The 18,282-nt window shown below is 42.2% G+C and overlaps 1 protein-coding gene across 1 annotated transcript in view; it reads left to right on the top strand.

Moving 5' to 3' along the window:
* Window positions 1–488: 488 nt before the first annotated feature.
* IL1RAPL2 (interleukin 1 receptor accessory protein like 2) overlaps window positions 489–18,282 on the top strand; it is a 514,527-nt gene continuing 496,733 nt past the window's right edge. Inside the window, exon 1 of the mRNA XM_026653029.1 lies at window positions 489–570. Within this exon, the coding sequence (XP_026508814.1) occupies window positions 489–570 (82 nt within the window). The remainder of the gene's footprint in view (window positions 571–18,282) is intronic.

The following is an 18,282-nucleotide window of genomic DNA, read 5'->3' as shown; positions in this document are numbered from 1 at the left end:
AACAGCTCTTGCAATGTTACCAGTGGGGAAATAAGGTTTCTAAGAGAAATTATGCAAAGAACTGTTCTTAGATCTTGTCATGTAATGTGGGAGATCAAAGTATTTTAGAAGATACCTTTTCTTTGTAGGAGACAACTCTGACTGTGGCCATCAGAATCTCCTGGCTAGAACAGACAAAAATCTAATTGATATAATAGACATGTACTATATCAAATAAATAGTTTAAACTGTTTCTAAAGGGGGAAAAAAGTTTCTACTTGTCATTTTTAAAACTTTTGTCTGATACTCAGATAAATTATTCATTTTGAAACGTTTTCCTAGCTCTGCATAACACCCCCTGCTGCCCCCCAGAAGTCACTATATTAAGCCATTGCCCTATAATGGTTCTTTGAGAAATGTTCAACTCTAGCTGTTGCTTTGTTGTAGCGAAGAGCTGTGATTCAGACTTCCTGCTCTGTTTGCATTTCAGCTGTCAACGGAAGTGAAAGATGAAGCCTCCTGTTCTCTTGGTTCTTGTGATCTGTACGGTCCTCAGCACAAATTTGAAGTTGGTATCAAAGAGAAATTCCGGTAAGTCTCAGAAAAATGTGATCGCTATTTGATATTTAACAAAGTCTGGCTTTGGTGATCATGTCATAGGCCCAGTTTTTGTTCTGCATGCATAATCCTTGTTGATTAATTATTTAGGAAGGGTGGTGTCCAACACAAACTGCCTGCTACCTGCGCAACAGGCTAAACGTTGCATCCATGGAATTTCTGTCGGTGTGTTCATTGTATTGAAATATAATGACATTAAACTTGAAGTGATTTACCACGAAAAATGCTGATCTGTCTAGCTTATGAGTATTTTAGAATTGGTCTTTTAATAAAAAAGTTTATTTATTTATTTACTTAGTACAAGGGCCCGATTCTCACCTTGTGGAAGTATAAAAGGATCTTAAAAGTCAATATGAATTTACGTCCACTTTCAGGCCCCTTTACATTCTGAGTGGTGTAAAGGGGCCTATCTGTAAATAAGAATTGGGTCCAAAGTCTATAAAATGTCTTTAAAAAAAAAAATATTATGTTGGCTCTATGCTAGCTATCATCTAGCTTGAAAGAAGAGACCATCTAACCCGTAGAATTGGCACTGGCACGAAAAGTAACTTCTTGTCCAGAGGGTTATTTTTACCCAGTGTTAAAGATGTGATCTGAACCTGCTCTCCTTTCTCAAGCTAAACTCTGACCTCAGAGGGATTCATGTCTGAGGAGGAAGAGCAGGATTAGGCCTCAAGACCTTGCATACAGTTGTGAATCTTCTGAGATCATAGTAAGTAGGTATGGGATAAAATCGAGCACGTTGTTGAATGTACAGTATATGCCTTATGTGGTTGATTGTGTCTAAACTACTTTTTTGTGATGATTGCGTGCCACAGGTATGAACTGTCTGCCATCAGTCTTTCAGCTACGATATGTAGCCAAAAAGTCATGTGTAAAAACAAATGACTTGGCTGATGTCTGATTTTTTTTCAGTTCAGTTTCTACATTTCCCAGTGAGAAAGGTATTTTTAATTTCTCATTATGGACTTTCACACATTTCTAGAGAGAGTGGCTAAGTCCATTTTTGGAATGGACAAATGCTAGGCAGATTTTTTTTTTTTTATTTATTTAAAAAAAAATTGTTTAAAAATAGACATTTTTAAACAGTACCTTCTCTCTGGGATTTAGGCCAAATAAAATGTAACTCTTCTATTTAGTAAAACTATCTTATTGTCTCGAATTGTTAGTACATCAAGGGCCAGATCCCAATTCCCTTAGGCCGGCACTCTTGCTGAAGTCCGGTGATTGGGCTTTGGCCATAACAAGGAGTTTGATGCGAAGTCTATTGAAAACAATGGAAGCCTTTCCATTGACTACTTTGGCCTGACCCGAAGCTTGTGGCGTAGTGTGACACTTCCTGTGGGTTCTCAGGTTTGTGATGGCTGAAGCTGCTGTTGCTGTTAAAGTCCAAACCTATTTCATTCCAGGTGGTGGTTGGGATTCAGTTGGCTGGAGAGAAGTGGCAGTTTTATCTGTGGTGTTTCTCTCTGGCCTGATTAGAATGATGAAGTCCTGGGATCTCAGGAGACAGGGGTGGCAGCCGTGATGGTAAAGTTTGCTCCAGTAGCCAATTTTTCTTCTGAAATCTCTTTCCTTTAGGACTCCAAAAGGAACTGATGGGCAGGATAGCTCATTTCCTCATTATTTTGTCCACTAATTAGGCCTAGTTTCTGACACACCAGTTTTGGTTCATTAATTTCTGGTCCCCCATTTTCTTGTTTACTGAGCACGATCTTAATGCAGTCCTGGAGTTTATATTAGTAGGCCTCTTTGTTTGGACTAATTAAGTCTGCCTCCCTTTTGTACTGTTTTCCATCAGCATTTGTTATAGGTTATGGTGTGACATCTTAACTTATTCTCACTTTTGATAGTCAAGCTTACAATTAGGGTAAATTTGTAGGCCCAATTATCAAAACACCATCACCTACCCTCAGCATGAGGGAGTCTTGTCTCTGCCTGCTGTGGTTCAGCTCCCTGAAACTACCAGTCCCTGACAACACAGGCACAGGTTAGCCATACGCCAACTCCAGAGTCCTCCACTGACCACTCACAGAATTACCAGGCCTGCGGTTCCCAAAGGAACAGTACCCCCCAGTTATACTTTAGAACATAGCTCTGCTGAACGCACAGAACTAAAACTTGTTCTTGTTTTTACTATAAATATATTATCAAAGAATGGAGATTCAAGTGATAGTGAGTAAGAATATTGGTCAGAAATGAAATGGCTACATATAAAACAAATGGTAACATGTTTTCTAGAGACTAAACTTAACTAATAAGGCATTCTTCTATCTCCTACAGCAAAGCTTACTCAAAATTCTTTCCTCAGTGTTCTCAAGCAGTTTGGTTGAGACCCCTTCTCATCCGATCAAGTCCGCTGACTGCAGATTGAAGGAATACCTAGGGATTCATCTGTACCTCAGATATTAGGGTTGCCAACTGTGACTGAAGCTATTCCGGGAGATTTTTTCCCCAACATGACGTAATGTCGTTTTCTGAAAGTATCCTATTTAAATCTCCCAGATTGCTTTCAATAGTCACCAGGAGATCGATGCCGATTCTGGGAGACTCCAGGCCAATCCTGGAGGGTTGGCAACCCTATCAGATATAGTTTCAAAAATTCGTTGGGTTACTCCTAAACAGGATAATCCCTGCTATTTACCTCTTGCTGTTAATTTCCTCTCTTTGAAGACTTCACAATCCTTCATTAGCATTCGGCTCAGATCTATGAGTAGAGGCCTGTTGTGAACCACACAATTCTTTATACATGTAAATGGACAAATATTACTTGTCTGAAAGAAAACTTGCTTGTCACCTTTGCTGGTGACCAGTCCCTAGACACAGACCGTAAGAACATAATTTTCTGTATGTGTGTAACTCCTTACCCAACATCCATACACGTGTTTTGCAATGATAGTGATAAGCAGTGACACACAGGCTTTCATTAGAGACCTCCCAGGACAGTCTTTGGTGAACTAGCGTGGAAATACTAGACAAAGGGGATTCCTGTAACCCTTACGCCCTCTGCCAGTTGGCATCCGGAGGTCCCTGGGGCAGGAGATGAGATGAGAAATAGGGTGAAATCCTGCCCCTATTGAAGTCAATGGAAACTTTGCCATTGAATTCAAAAGGGCCAGGATTTCACCCATGGTCTGTGGGAGCTGGCAGTATTATGACTTGCTGTGTGGTATCAATAGAACCTGGATGAGTAAATACAGAGAATGATATTGGCAGTTCCTTTCTTTTAAAAGGTATAGCTGATCACAAATTGAATATGGCAACAGTGCAAAGGTGTTGTGAAAAAGGCAAACGTCATTCTGGGATGTATTAACAGGAATGTCATATATAAGACATGGGAGGTAACTGTTAAGCTCTACTCAGGACTGATGAGGCCTCTGTTGAGGTACTGTATCCAGTTTTGGGCACTGCACTTTCAGAAGTGAACAAACTGAGGAAAGTCCAGAGGAAAGCAACAAAAAATGCTAAAAGGTTTAGAAAACATGGCCAGCGAGGAAAGGTTGACAGAACTGGGCATGTTTAGTCTAGAGAAGAGAAGGCTGAGGAGGGACCTGGTAAGTCTTTTAATATGCAAAAGGTAGTGGTTATTAAAGAGGACCGTGTTTAATTGTTCTCCATGTCCACTAGGGTAGGACAAGAAGTAATTGGCATAGTTTGCAGCAAAGGAGATTAAAGTTGGATATTGGGGGGAGGGGCTTTCTAACTATAAGGATAGTTACACAGTGGAACAGGTTACCTAGGAAGATTGTGGAATCCCCATCATTAGAGGTTTAAGAACAGGTTAGACAAACATCTGTCAGGTATACGTGGACCTGCTTCAGCACAGGAGGCTGGACTGGATGACCTCTTGAGGTCCCTTCCAGCCCTACATTTCTACTGTGTCTATGAAACCTAAAATACCTGTAGGTATAGTGTCTTCCAGTTGATAGTGTACCACTAGCTGTATTTTAGTACATTGATCTTGGCTGCTTTCTTTGACTTACCTTGCAAAATGCCTTGAGTTATTGGCAGTTTTTGTCGATCTCAATTCAGGTTGAATACTAGTAGGGGAAAAAACCCTTTAATATATTAGACTGCCTACTGCTAAGTTTAACCTACTGGAGTAAATTCCTCATCTGGGTGGGCCAGTGTATCCCAAGCATAAGATGAAAGAAAATATGGATTTAAGACCGAAATATATAGTGTCCCTTTGTAACTACATGCATATATGTGGCTAGCTTTCTACTTTCTATATGCATTCTTTCTTATATGCACCCTATGATTTTTAGGCTGCTATGTGGAGCAGAACATTGATTTTTTTTTTCTCTCTATGTATGTGAGAAATGCACTTTCTGTGATTGAAGTATTTGAAGCATAATTGATAACTTTACCCTTTCCTGAAAAGGTCCTTTACATTGGAAGAACTACCTTTTGATTGCTTGACTGCATGCGGGGGACTTCACTGAATGTCACGTGTCATGTCTGAATACATTGCATGGAGGAAAGAACATCAGAGAAGCTGCTATTCTTATTATTTATATTACAGTAGTGCCTAGGAGCGCTACTCATGGACCAGGACCCCACTGTGCTAGGTGCTGTATTAAACACAAAACAAAAAATGGTCAAGAAGCTTACAACCCAAGTATAAGACAAGGGACAATAGATAGATACAGACAGCGAGGGGGGTGCAGGGAAACAGACGATACTGGTCAACTTGATAGGCAGTAGTCTTGGCAGACAAATAGCTTAACTGTTGTCAAGTTAAATGGTTCAAGGCTGTAGATTCTGTTGTCTGAATAGGTTTGGCTGAATCATTACTGGAATTGTGTCTAGGAGGTGACATAGTTTTAGATTTTTGGCTCAGAACTAATCCTGAGAACTACAAAATCCTAAATTTCAAAACCCTTGAACTTCTAAAGGCTTGTCTACATTACCGGCTGGATTGACGGGCAGCGATCAATCCAACGGGGGTCGATTTATCGCGTCTAGTCTAGACACGATAAATTGACCGCCAAGCGCTCTCCCGTCTAATCCGGTACTCCACCAGGGCGAGAGGCGCAGGCAGAGTCGAGGGGGGGAGCGTCAAGCATCGACTTACCACAGTGAAGACACCGCGGTAAGTTAATCTAAGTACGTCGACTTCAGCTACATTTTTCACGTAGCTGAAGTTGCGTAACTTAAATCGATGTTCCCCCCTACCCCCAGTGTAGACTGGGTCCTAAGTGTCTTAAATCCCCATATCAGTGTTGCTGCGTGAGTCCATCTCTGGCTAGTGCGGTATCAGTATTGGGCTCATTGGGTTCTCAAAAGCTATGAAATATTTCAATGAAATTCTTACAATTTTACATAGTACAGCACGCAAAGAGATTGTACGGGCCACCTCCCCTGCCACTTGTGATTTATACAGTGGATGGGATTTTTGAAAGTGACTTAAAATAATTGCAAGATCCATTTGGTGTCCCTTTGGCAATTAAAACTATTGTGTACATGAAAGTGAAGGCCCAAACTTTCAGAAGGTTCTAGTGGATATGCAGACCTCTGAAGGGGCTTGATTTCCAGAGGGCAGGTGCTTAACACTTTGTGAACAACCGGCCCTCTTAAGGGGGTCTCAGATTGGGCACCCAACATCACGATAGCTTTTGAAATGTAGATCCAAGAATTTGTGTCATCTTAGCCAAAGCTGGCCTTTGGGATCCTGCGAAGCCCCTGGCTGCCGGCTCCACTGAGTTTGGAGGAACAAGAAATGTCAAGGAGAACCTCAGCTTTCGCTCAGATATTCTATAAAAGGGAGGTTTTTTTGAAGAGAGTAACGTAATCAATGCCAACTGATCCCTATGGATGAAAATGCATCCCTTGCTCTTTCCCTAAAGATCACAGGTTATCCACAGTGCCCTCTCAGCCACCTAGGACTCTGCTTTCACAGCCCTGGCACAAAATGCTTTAAGCTGTCATCGGTGCTTAAAAGCTGTGTCCTTTTTGCAGAGAGTTAATCACTGTGTCTATTTCACTTCTTGTTTCCCTGCTGCCTCCCATCTGTTCAGCTTGAAATGAGGAGGAGGAGCTAGCACCATGTGATCAGTTAATCCTCCATGGGCCACCAGCGATTAATCTGTGAAGCACCAGTAGTCCATGCACCTTATTAAGGGAAACTCTGCCATGGTTCTCTCTCCTCTAGAGAGGAAGCAGCATTACCGATATAGCGGTAGCCAGGTGACAGCTGGCAACATTGAGAGATTCTGTTCAACAGTGGAGAGGAATGGAGATGCATATAGAAAAAAACAGAGCAAATAGCGCAATTTGTTGAAGGGTTAGCTACCTTGATCTCATATGGTTGCAATGCTGAACTTTGCTAAAAATTGGAGCCTGTTTAAATATTGCACTTGGTTAAAATTAACTAATTTATGATGAAAGCATTTAAAATATTGAACGGATTTAGGAAGAAAGCCTAGCCCCTTCCCAAAAGAAGCGCTGTAGTAGGAAACAGATAAAGAAAAGTGAATACCCATCTTTCCAGGGTGCAGTGAAATGCCAAGGTAGGATCTTGGAGGGAATCAAAATAAGAAAAATGTGGAATAGAAATGTATATTAACTTCTGAGTTACAAGTCAAATGCTGTTGGGCATGCACAGCACTTGAATGGTTGAATGTATCAGACAAAGAAAGGGGCCTTTGCCCTGGGAAGCTTACAAATTCAAGGCCTGATACAGAATCCACTAAAGTTAATGGCAAGCCTCCCACTGACTTCATAAAGTCCAAAAGGGACCATGATGATCCTCTAATCTGATCTCCTGCATCCCGCCTAGTTTCAGTTTCTAGCCATTGGATCTTGTTGTGCCTTTGTCTTCTCAGTGAGCTTTGGATCAGCCTTATGGCCTCAATTCTGCACAGAACTTAGACATAGAGGTGTTTCATTGACACAAGTGGGTCTTCTCACATGCCTGAAGTTAGGCTCACATGCCTAAGTACCTTGCTGATTAGAACCTAAACACACAAGAGGGCACAATACTATGAAAATGAGGGATTTGGTGTCATAGTATAGGAGGAGGGGGATGGGTGCCAGGAGGGAGAATGTGAAGAGGTGCCTTGCGGAGCTTTTGAAGGAGTGGAAGAAGGGGGCTTTAGGCATCAATTTGAAACCTCTTTCTGGAATAAGAAGTGGAGTTGAAGGAGTGGAAATGTCCAGAGGCCCCAGTGGGCCTGTGGGAACAGTCAGGGGACTTGGGCTGGGATATACAGAAGGTGGAGTGCAGACACCAGAGTGCCTGGGAAACAACCATTTGAAAACCGAACTTAATAGGGAAGCAAAAGGAATGTCCCAAGCAAGGCAAGATTCCAGGAGGGTGTCTGCAGGGCAGCCGTGAAGATGATTTAATCCGTTTTCCAGCACAGAGTGAATACTTACGTCTCAGTTTATGACTATTATGACAATCACCGGGCCTTAGCAACACTCTAGCAGATGGCCTAGAACACAATTTTATACTTGCAAAATAAGTGTATTTTGCTGCAAAAGACCATGAATGTGTAAAAGCTAATTTCTTATCTCTTATAACATTTAAATCCACTTGTAATGATCTGGTTCTCTGTTGCTACTTTATATGGACGTATACATCACATTATCTGTTCTCAGTGTCAATATAAACTCCTTCGGGACCTTCCTAACACTGCATCAACTATTAAAAAACAAACAAACATCTTGCCCCTTCACTGGAGTTCTTCATGTTGCATTGTGAATGCTATCAACGTTGTTCAAACCATCACTTCCTTTTGAGCTGCCCTTGTGTAACTAGTTTATTTAATATTTTACTCGCAGCTATTGAATAATTGAGTTCCCCACAGTAGCATTTTGTGTATGAGTGAATAGACAGACCCGAAGAAAGGCAAAAGCACTTATTTAACAGTATAGGCTTCTTGCTGAATTCCCCTTAGCCCGCTCCCACAGAGAAGGGGGTATTGCTAGTGGGCTGCATCCTGCTCAGGAGACCACTTATCTCAGTAGGATTTGGCCTGTTCATTCATAAGTAACTCTGGCCTAAAACTGACTTGCTAGTTGAAAACAAATTTCAACCATCAAGGCATGAACCAAGCTGAACTTAACCTGCCACATAATCTTACCGAGGGGTAATTCTCATCCTCTTGCCTGTAAAAATTGCCTCTCCCAAATGTGCACCTGTCATGGGTGTACTTCTGGCCCCACTGACGTGAATGGGAGTTTTGCCAACTGACTTTAGTGGGGCCAGGACTTCACCCAGGGTTTGTAGCAATCATTCATCATAGTTGGTCTAAACTGAGGGCTGGATCCTGCCACCTTTACTCAGGTGAGAAAATCGTGTTTGGTCAAGTAGTTTTATTATCTGAATTTTTCTTCGTAAGTAGGGACAATGCATATGACTAAGGGCCTGAATCTTCATTCTTTATGTAAAGTCTTCAAGGCGGGTATTGTGTACCTTTGTGTATGGAAAGTACTAGGATGCTCATACTGCTGTACTAATGATAATGGATAAATGTTTACGTTAAAGCTTTACTTCAAAAAAGGAAGCTAGTCGGTGTCACAGAAGACTGAGAGTTTCTAGGTCTGCCTCTGACTTCTTGTATGATCTGAATTGTGTAAGCCCAAATTTTCAAAAGTGGCCATTAATTTTGGTTCCCCAATTTGAGAGGAATAGTACCTGGCTGAGCACATCTCTTGAGCCAGATCTTAGGGCATTATAGTACCTGGAAAGATATTGGAACAAATTATTATAGAATCCATTTGTAAGCACCTGGATGATAGTAAGATTATATGGAATACCCACCATGGATTTGTCAAGAGCAAATCTTGCCAAATCAACCCAATTTCCTTCTTTGACAAGGTTACTGGCCTACTGGATGGTGGGTAAGGGAGAAGCAGTAAACAGGATATATCTTTTTTTTTTTCTTTTTTTGGAAAGGCTTTTGACACAGACCCATGTAACATTCTCAAAGACAATTAGCGAAATATGGTTTTGGTGAAATTACTATGAGGTGGGTGCACAACTGTCTGAAAGACTGTGCTCAGAGTAGTTATCACTGGTTTGCTGTCAAAATGGGAGGACCTATGTAGTGGGGTCCTGTAAGGATCAGTACTGGGTCCAGTTCTAGTCCATATTTTCATTAATGACTTGGATAATTGTGGAGAGTGCTTGTAAATTTTCAGATGACCCCAAGCTTGGAGGAGAGGGGGGGCCTTGCAAGCACTTTAGAGGACAGGATTAGAAGTCAAAATGACCTTGACAAATTGGCATGCATCTGACGAAGTGGGTATTCACCCACGAAAGCTTATGCTCCAATACGTCTGTTAGTGTATAAGGTGCCACAGGACTCTTTATCGCTTTTTACAGATCCAGATTAACACGGCTACCCCTCTGATACTTGACAAATTGGGTAACTAGTTTGAAATCAACCAGATGAAATTCAACAAAGACAAGTGTAACCTATTTGACTTAGGAAGGAAAAATCAAATGCACAACTACCAAATGGTGAATAACTGGCTAGGGGGTAGTACTGCTGAAAAGGATATGGTGGTTATAGTGGATCACAGCTGAATATGAGGCAACAATGTGATGCAGTTGCAAAAAAGGCTAATGTCATTCTGGGCCGTATTAAGAGGAGTGTCACATGTAAGACACAGGAGGTAATTGTCCCACTCTACTTGGCACTGGGTCAGGCCTCATCTGGAGTACTGTGTTCAGTTCTGGGCCCCTCATTTTAGGAGAGATGTGGACAAATTGTTGAGAGTCCAGAGGAGAGCAACAAAAATGCTAAGTTTAGAAAACATGACATGGGGGGCCGGGGAGAGGCATGTTTCGTCTTGAGTGAGTCTGGACGGGGAGGGCTGATAAGTCTTCAAATATGTTAAGAGGTATTGTAAAGATGGTGGTGTAGGTAGAACAAGAATTGTAATGGGCTTAATCTGCAACAAGGGAGATTCAGGTTAGATATTAGGAAAACTTTCTAACTATAAGGGTACTTAAGTTCAAGAATAAGCTTCCAAGGGAGGTTGTGGAATCTCTGTCTTGGAGGTTTTTTTAAGGACAGGTTGGACAAACACCAGTCAGGGATGGTCTAGGTTTGCTTGCTCCTGTCTTAGCCAGGGGGCTGGACTTGATGACCTCCCAAGGTCCCTTCCAGCCCTACATATCTGTGATTCAGCAGGACCGGAGAACCAATAACTCTTTAAAGAGCTCTAGGTACTGCCATTATGAATTAAATACAAGCCCGAACATAAAATTTCTGTCCACTGAATTTAAAGATTTACGTTCTGTTTGTTGCTGTGAAAAATCACACTTACCATGCAAAGTGCACTGCAGTGAGGAAATTTGATTTAAAAAGTTGTAAGCAATGAATGCCCACAATTGCTGCGTCAGATGCTCCCTTGTCTTTACATGGAGTCTGTAATGAAATCTATTATTGACTGCAGTTTAAAAACAATAAGCGATAACATTAAGGGGGGAGGGGGAGGAGTGTGTGAAATGGCTATGGGAGATTGTGATAAAATGGAGAAATATGATGATTTGTTTTTTTCCCCCCCGGTAGTTGAAGTAAGTTCTTTAAACTAATTATAATAAAGTAAAGCTTAAAATTTCACTCCAACTCTGATGAAGGGCTGGGTTAAATATTTTCAAGTTGTTGACTTGTGACAAAGGGAAGTGATTCTTTTAGTACTTTGTGCAAGGGCTGGTGGATAGACCTGCATGGTATTATCCTATTATGGTACCAGCTATTACTTGCTAAAGGAGACATGATTGCCTGTCTATGAGCTGAAAGCTAAATTGATCCAAGTAGCAATGTCACCCTTAGGGGAGTATGTTTATCATTTTATCATCTCACCCTTTCAAAACCAATCAATCCTTCCCTATGCGGAGCATGATTAGTACTTGTAATCAGCTCAGAGGAAGATACATAGTACACTGGAGATAGGTCCGAGAAGAATTTGTGGTCAAAGATTTGTGTTTATTTTCAGGCAGTGGTTGATCCAGTGTGTGTGTGGAGGTATCTGTGAGTAGCGGGTAAAAGTCACATGCATATTTTGCTGTTACTGAAACAAAATTAGAGAGCCTCCCATCATGGCGATAAATCTGACCCATACTAGAACACTTAAGACCTGTGCTGTGTCCTCATCTTTTGATATGAAACCTGAACAAAATCGCTTCAGGGTTTAGTTTGGGAACTGAATACAACCGCTCACTACTTCAAGGTTTGGAACCCTCTCATGCCTTCCACTTAACTCAACATCCCACTCCAGCAAGTACTCCTTACTTATCCTCCAGTGATGCTCTCTGCTGAGGGGAGGAAGGACCACTGTTGGGCAAGGATGTTCCAGTTGGACTGGCCTCTTCCTACATGGTTTAAATGTTCTTCCTATATCTTCACATATGACAATTTGCTGTGCTACAAACTTCTTATGTGACCTTTAGTGAGTCATTAAGGGTACATCTACGCAGCAAGAGCTGTGCATAGCTACTTCAAGAGGCTAAGCTTGAATCCAGCTAGCAGGTAACAATAGCAGTGACGGCCCTGTGGACGTGCTCGGCTCGCTAGCCTGTTCTGAAGCTCGCGCTGTGCTGTCTTCGCTGCTATTGTTACCTGTGCTAGCCGCATTCAAGCTAGCTTGGGCAAGCTAGCCCATGCACAGCCTTTGCTGTGTAGACTTACCTTGAGGGCCAGATATCTTTGAAAGTATTTAGGTGCCCAAAGATGTGGCTAGGCACCTAGGTGCTTTTGAAAATGTCTTAATCTCTAGGCATCAGCTGTCCCATGTCTAAAATGGAATAATAGAGTGAAACCTTTATTAAGTGACCTAGGCAGCTAGCCCAAAGCAGGGATCTGATGAGACAAAAATAAGGAGCAGTTTTTGCCCACATTATGCTGCTGATCCAAGATCCACCAGCTTATTACTCCAAAATGACTTGCCATTCCAAGTAGATGATGCAGATCTTCATAATAGGCTTGATCCTCTTCTTTCCTAAGTATCAGCAGTGAAAATGTGGATTTTAAGTTGTTTTGGCAGAGTTCTATGATTTTTTAATACTAAACCACCAGACCATAATTATACCCAGATCTTGTCTGGGGCAGATCAATGTTTCAGCATCAAATGATTTCATACACTTATTTTATTTTTTTAAAGAAAGTAATTGACAAGTATATATGGAAAGGCAAATATTTTGTGTATTCAATTTTCTCCTAATAAAATGCTTGGCATCAAGAGTGATTTTTATCTCCCCTCTGCAAGCTTTATTGCTATTATTATCAATGCTGAGTGCTTATATAGTTCTTTAAGCTTTTACAGATGAGAAGTGGTTTTTTATTTTTATTTATTTTTTTTAAACAAAGGCCAGCATCGTTATTCCAGTTTTACAGATGGGGAAACAAAGGTAGAGGGAGGTGAAGTGACTTGCCCAAGATCATCTAGCAATCCAGTTGCAGGTTGCGGAGAAGAACCCAGATCTCCAGAGTTCCCATCAAGTGGGCTAACCACTAGGCATACTGCTCGCCATTTAAAGATCTCCATGTTGTAGGATATCTCACAGGGAAGTTCTGTGGCTAAATTGGTGAGTGTGTGGAAAGTGCCTTGAATTCCTCAGATGAAGGTGGTAGAGAAGTAAAAGTAATAGCAATTATTTTGGCTTTATTATGAAAAAATAGAACATAGCTCTGCTTGGCACACGGAGACTGGTTGTAATATGTCCGCCATTCCATAGCAGTTGGCCTTCTAGATACTTTGCTGTGAATGTCTCAAGTCTTGTTTGATACATAAAACAATAGTGTCACTTCAAGCTAGTTTTGAATTTAAACGGTGGCCTCGGGAGAAAGTTGTGTGTGGTGGTTGAGTGCATTGAAAAAAATGCATTTGATTTACCTGAGGGACTGACTGAATTGCTCCTTAAGAGCCACCCCAGTCTCTTGGGCAGGACTTACCCTAGAGATCGAGAGTGTCTTCCGAGGCTCTCTGGTAAATACCCATTTCATAGACTGCAACAACTCCACTTTCCAGGCTGCTGAATAAATGTGGATCTGTCTAGACTTAATTTTTTGCTTTTTGCAAAGCCAACAACCTTTTCATTTCCTCTTCTTCCTCTCAAGTGTTGGTATGCCAATAGTCTTGAATGGCCCTCTCCAAGGACACTTGGGTGTTTGTGTAAGTTCGTGTTCTTTTTAACGGCATATTAATCCCTTCCTCTTGTTGTTCAAATATATGTAGTCCGAGTTCAAGAGCTCTCTGTGAAATGTGCATTGGAAATGTGCCACTGTGTTAAGTAGGGGTGGAATGCTACCCTATCTACTTCTAGTGTGGTACTGTGAATAGGGCACTACACTGGGATTGGCAGACCTGGGTTCTAGTCCTAGCTCCGCCACTGACCTGCTGTGTGACCTTGGGCAAGTCACTTTCCCTCTTTGCGCCGCTTTTCCCTTCCACCCTCTGCTATTGTGTCTGTTTAGTCTGTAAGCTTTTTGGTCTGTAAGCTGTGTGTTACAAACACAGTGCCTAGCAATTCTTGGTTGGGACTCGAGGCTACTGTAATACATTACTGCTTATATAAATAGCTGCTCCCTTCATGGGACTTCAGCTTAGAAACTCAGTCCAAACCTCTTTAGTTACTTTCACTGTTTGCTATGTTCAGGCACCTCTGCGCCTCCAGGTTTTGGACAGAGCTGGATGGGACAATAAGCATGATAATAACTTGCGGTTATTTTTACAGTGTCTCCAGTCCAGCAGAAAACACTAAAATCTACTCATCTTCTGACTCCTTGCATGACCTTGTGACACTTCATGTCCAATTATGCAAAGCTAAGGAGGCTCACACAATTTGGATGAGATTCAGAGAAGCATCTGAAAATATAGCTAGCAAACAGGATGAGTACTGCAAACGGATGTTCTGTCCACATTCAATGCGACATCTCTATTTGTAGGCAAACCAAAGGACTAAACTGGAAACCATGCTTGGCGTGGGGCTTTTTAGTGTCATTGGCGCAGTCTGGAAGCTAAAGCGCTTTGGCTGATTTTTTCTAATTTTGGTCAGCATAATTTTTATTAACAATGACTTTGCAACCTATTACTTACAGCATTATGCTTTTTTCGTCTGGGCTGGGGTGAGTCAATCTGCTCTCCACTGCTCAGTGTTATCTGCAAATGTTAAGCATGTTGCTGACTTGGCGAAGCAGAGAGAAACCTGAATGTAGCCACCTGGGTTGCTAGGCTCCTGGGGATCTTCATAAACATGAAATAAATAAATACATAAAAATGCAAACTATTGAGAGAGGGTCCCTATCAAAGTCCCCATTGAAATATGCCTATGAATGAGATGTTGCATCCATCGTTGTGCAGGAAGAGCTGAATTGTTGGAGGCTTTCTTAGTCCTAGGGGGGGTTGGAGATCTGACATGAACTGCTGGCATGTATTTAGAGTTATCTGTAGAACATGAAGATTAGAATGTGACCTGAGATCACAGCTGCTCCGATGTAGAGCTGGGCCATTTTTTTTTTAACAAATAGGAAATTTGTTGAAAAATGCATTTCCCCCCCGCCCCAGAATATTAAAACTATTCATGAATTTGGGTAGAATATGGCAAAAGGTTTCAGCTGTGAAAAATCTGGAAAATATTTTTCAACCATTTTGAATTTTGTGTTTCGAAGCTCCATTTTCACAATGAAATGTCAGGTCGAAATGGTATTTGCAATGTTTCATTTGACCCAAACAAAGTTTCTAAAGTCTGTGGTTTCAATTTTTTTAGTTTTAAAACTCCCAGTTTTGGCTCAAAATGAGCACACTCTCTTTGTTTGGCTTGCCTACAGATCCAAAAAATGAATTATTTGCTCAGTGCTACTCAGATGCCCATGGCAATGAGGGTCAAGATAGTACCTGGGTGGGTGGATAGACATCCCATTGGGATTAACTGGGAAAAGGGAAATACTACATTCCCAAGTACCATGAAGGAGCAAAGGCTTTGTTGCTGGATTTTTATTTCCAGAGAGAATGAAGCGGTGGGGATTTACCCAAACTTGTCCAGGGTGCAGGATGGCCACCAGAACAAAATGTTAATATAAAATCCTGTGCCAGCAAGAGTGAATTCAGGATCATCCTCAAGGCCTCTTCAAATGGGTTTCTCTAAAGTGTCTTCTCATGGAAAGATTTGTCCATGACTTTGTTACAGGAAGTGGGTGATAACCTCTGGAACAACCCTACCCTTAATCCACATGTTGCTGAACATGCTGGTTGGGGTACAACAGAAGAGGTCTATATAGTAGAATGTTCCATTGCTCGGATCAATGCTAGTTTGTTTTTTAAGTTTGCACAAAACTGCTCACTTTTCCACAGGGGCAGCTCTATGTATTTTGCCGCCCCAAGCACGGCAGTCAGGTGGCTTTCGGCGGTGCGCCTGCGGGAGGTCCGCTGGTAACGCGGATTCGGCGGCATGCCTGCGGGAGGTCCGCTGGTCCTGCGGCTTCGGCATACTTGCCGCCGAAGCTGCGGGACCGGTGGACCTCCCGCAGGCATGCCGCCGAAGGCTCCCTGACTGCTGCCCCCACAGTGACCGGCAGGCCGCCCCCCGCGGCTTGCTGCCCCAGGCACGCGCTTGGTGCGCTGGTGCCTGGAGCCACCCCTGCTTTTCCACAGTTGTTGGATTCCCCTTGCATTCAGTATTATGACACATAATATACCCGTAAAGAAAATCCAGATCTCCTTTAATGGTTTTGTTGTGCACCTGAAGGTTGTGCATTCTCATCAACGTAATTACTAGGATAATTTAGTACTCGTGCTGTGCTTTACTACTGTGCTTTCCAACAGGGAGCTTTAAAAGGTAATTTTGAGCTTACATTTTTTAAGATTGTTAGGAAAATATTTTTAGAGGCAGTAGAATTCTATTTTTTGCATCAACTAATAGCCCCTTAAAGATCTACTCTTTAATCAGCATTAATCTGGCAGGGAGGACGATGGCAGAGCAGTCTGTCACTGTGTTATTGTAGTGAGAATTCAGTGCTTCACTGGGACTCTGAGTCCCAAGGCAAAGTTCTCCAACTAAGAAGCTTTCTAGTGCTAGTGGTGATCAGTTTCAAATTTTCCAAGTAAGGCCCCTCTCTCTGTGGGGAAGCTCTATGCAAGCAGTTTCTTGCACACTTAGGGTGACCAGACAGCAAATCTGAAAAATCGGGACAGGGGGTGGGGGGTAATAGGAGCCTATATAAGAAAAAGACCCAAAAATTGGGACTGTCCCTATAAAATTGGGACATCTGGTCACTCTACGCACACTGTACTGTGTATGCTAATGCTATAATTTGCATACGGCGACCTAATTTGTGCAGGCAATTAGGAACAAGATGGCTTGGTGTGTGCAGATTGATTGGAGATCATCAGAAAGGTATTGCTGGGTCTCCAACCCATGTGGCATTTGGGGAAGGGTGCTACTGGGCCAGGAGCCCCAAATCCTTTCACTGGTACATCGTGATCTGGAGGAGTGTGGGACACAAGTGGAGATCTGGTTGTTCCACTGTCTCCTTCCACTACAGCCTGTTGTCCTTGCTGCTGCTATTCAGCAACCTTTTGCCTCCTAGAGAAGAAAAATCTTTTATGCTGCCCTAGAAACTAGTGGTGAAGCTCCTGTCCCATGTGGCCTCCTAGAGCCCTGACACCCCACAGTGATTTCTTGGTTCTGTTCCACTCTGCGAAACTGAATCCCAGCCTGGATCATGCCACAATCCCCTTTTTCTTAGGATGAGACTCACTAGCACCGACGACAGCAAGTTTCAACACCATGTAAGAGGGGGCTCATTAATTGCTTAGAAATTAAGCAGTCTGCATCTGACTAATCAGCGTTAGACGACTGGCCTTCTTCAGCAGACACAGTAGCTCATTAGTAGAATACACACAGATGGTAATGTGCTCAAAGGTATTTAAAATATATGGGCACAGAGCTCTATTAATACGGCAGACCTATCTTTACTCTTCATGACTGAGTTCACTGTTCCTGCTGCTGTCTGTAGTATAATTTGGTAAATAAATGTACGAAAATGCCTTTACCTAATGATATTTACAATTTTCACATTTCCATGCTGATAAGATTATGATAAATATGAAATTTACTGTTCCTGGAAAGGAGAGTAGAGAGAAAATGGACTTATAACCATTTTATTTATTCAGTAACTAGTTTACCCATATATGATTGCCTTGAGGGAGAGACTGATTCAAAGCTTAACACAATAGTGTTTCCTTGGAATAATGTTTTTTGGTCTATTCCTTCTTTCATCAGATGCTTTTACATATAAAATTTATTCGGCGCAGGATGCTTTCACTGCTGAAAGGCTGGCTTCCTTCAGCAAGTGTTACTCCTACCATTGCTTGCCAGTTACTCTTCTGTACAGGCATATAAGGTAATGGGGCAAAAGCATTTTCTAATTCCCTGGTCCTGCCTACTGATAGTGAGAGGAGTTATCCTCTGCAGAGCTGCTGTTCTCCCCTCCCCCACCCCCCCGTGAGCAGATGCATTGGAAGTAGGTATAGTTTTGACTCCACCCTCACCAAGCTGGCCAGCGTAGCTGAGTCAGCCTGGCAGGGGAAGTCATCTTCTCCTGGCAAGGACCAATAGCTTATATTTTTCTCCCATCTCCCCCAGAGCAAGACTGAGAACCAGAGGCCATATTGTGTCTGCCCTTCCCCTGAAGCAAATTTGTTGTTAATCTTCCCCATGTGGAACAC

This window comes from Terrapene carolina, unplaced genomic scaffold (assembly GCF_002925995.2).
Source record: "Terrapene carolina triunguis isolate 2854851 unplaced genomic scaffold, T_m_triunguis-2.0 Scaffold131, whole genome shotgun sequence".
Lineage (NCBI taxonomy): Eukaryota > Metazoa > Chordata > Testudines > Emydidae > Terrapene > Terrapene triunguis.
The sequence above is the reverse complement of the archived record's forward strand: the minus strand, read 5'-3'. Positions and strand labels throughout refer to the sequence as shown.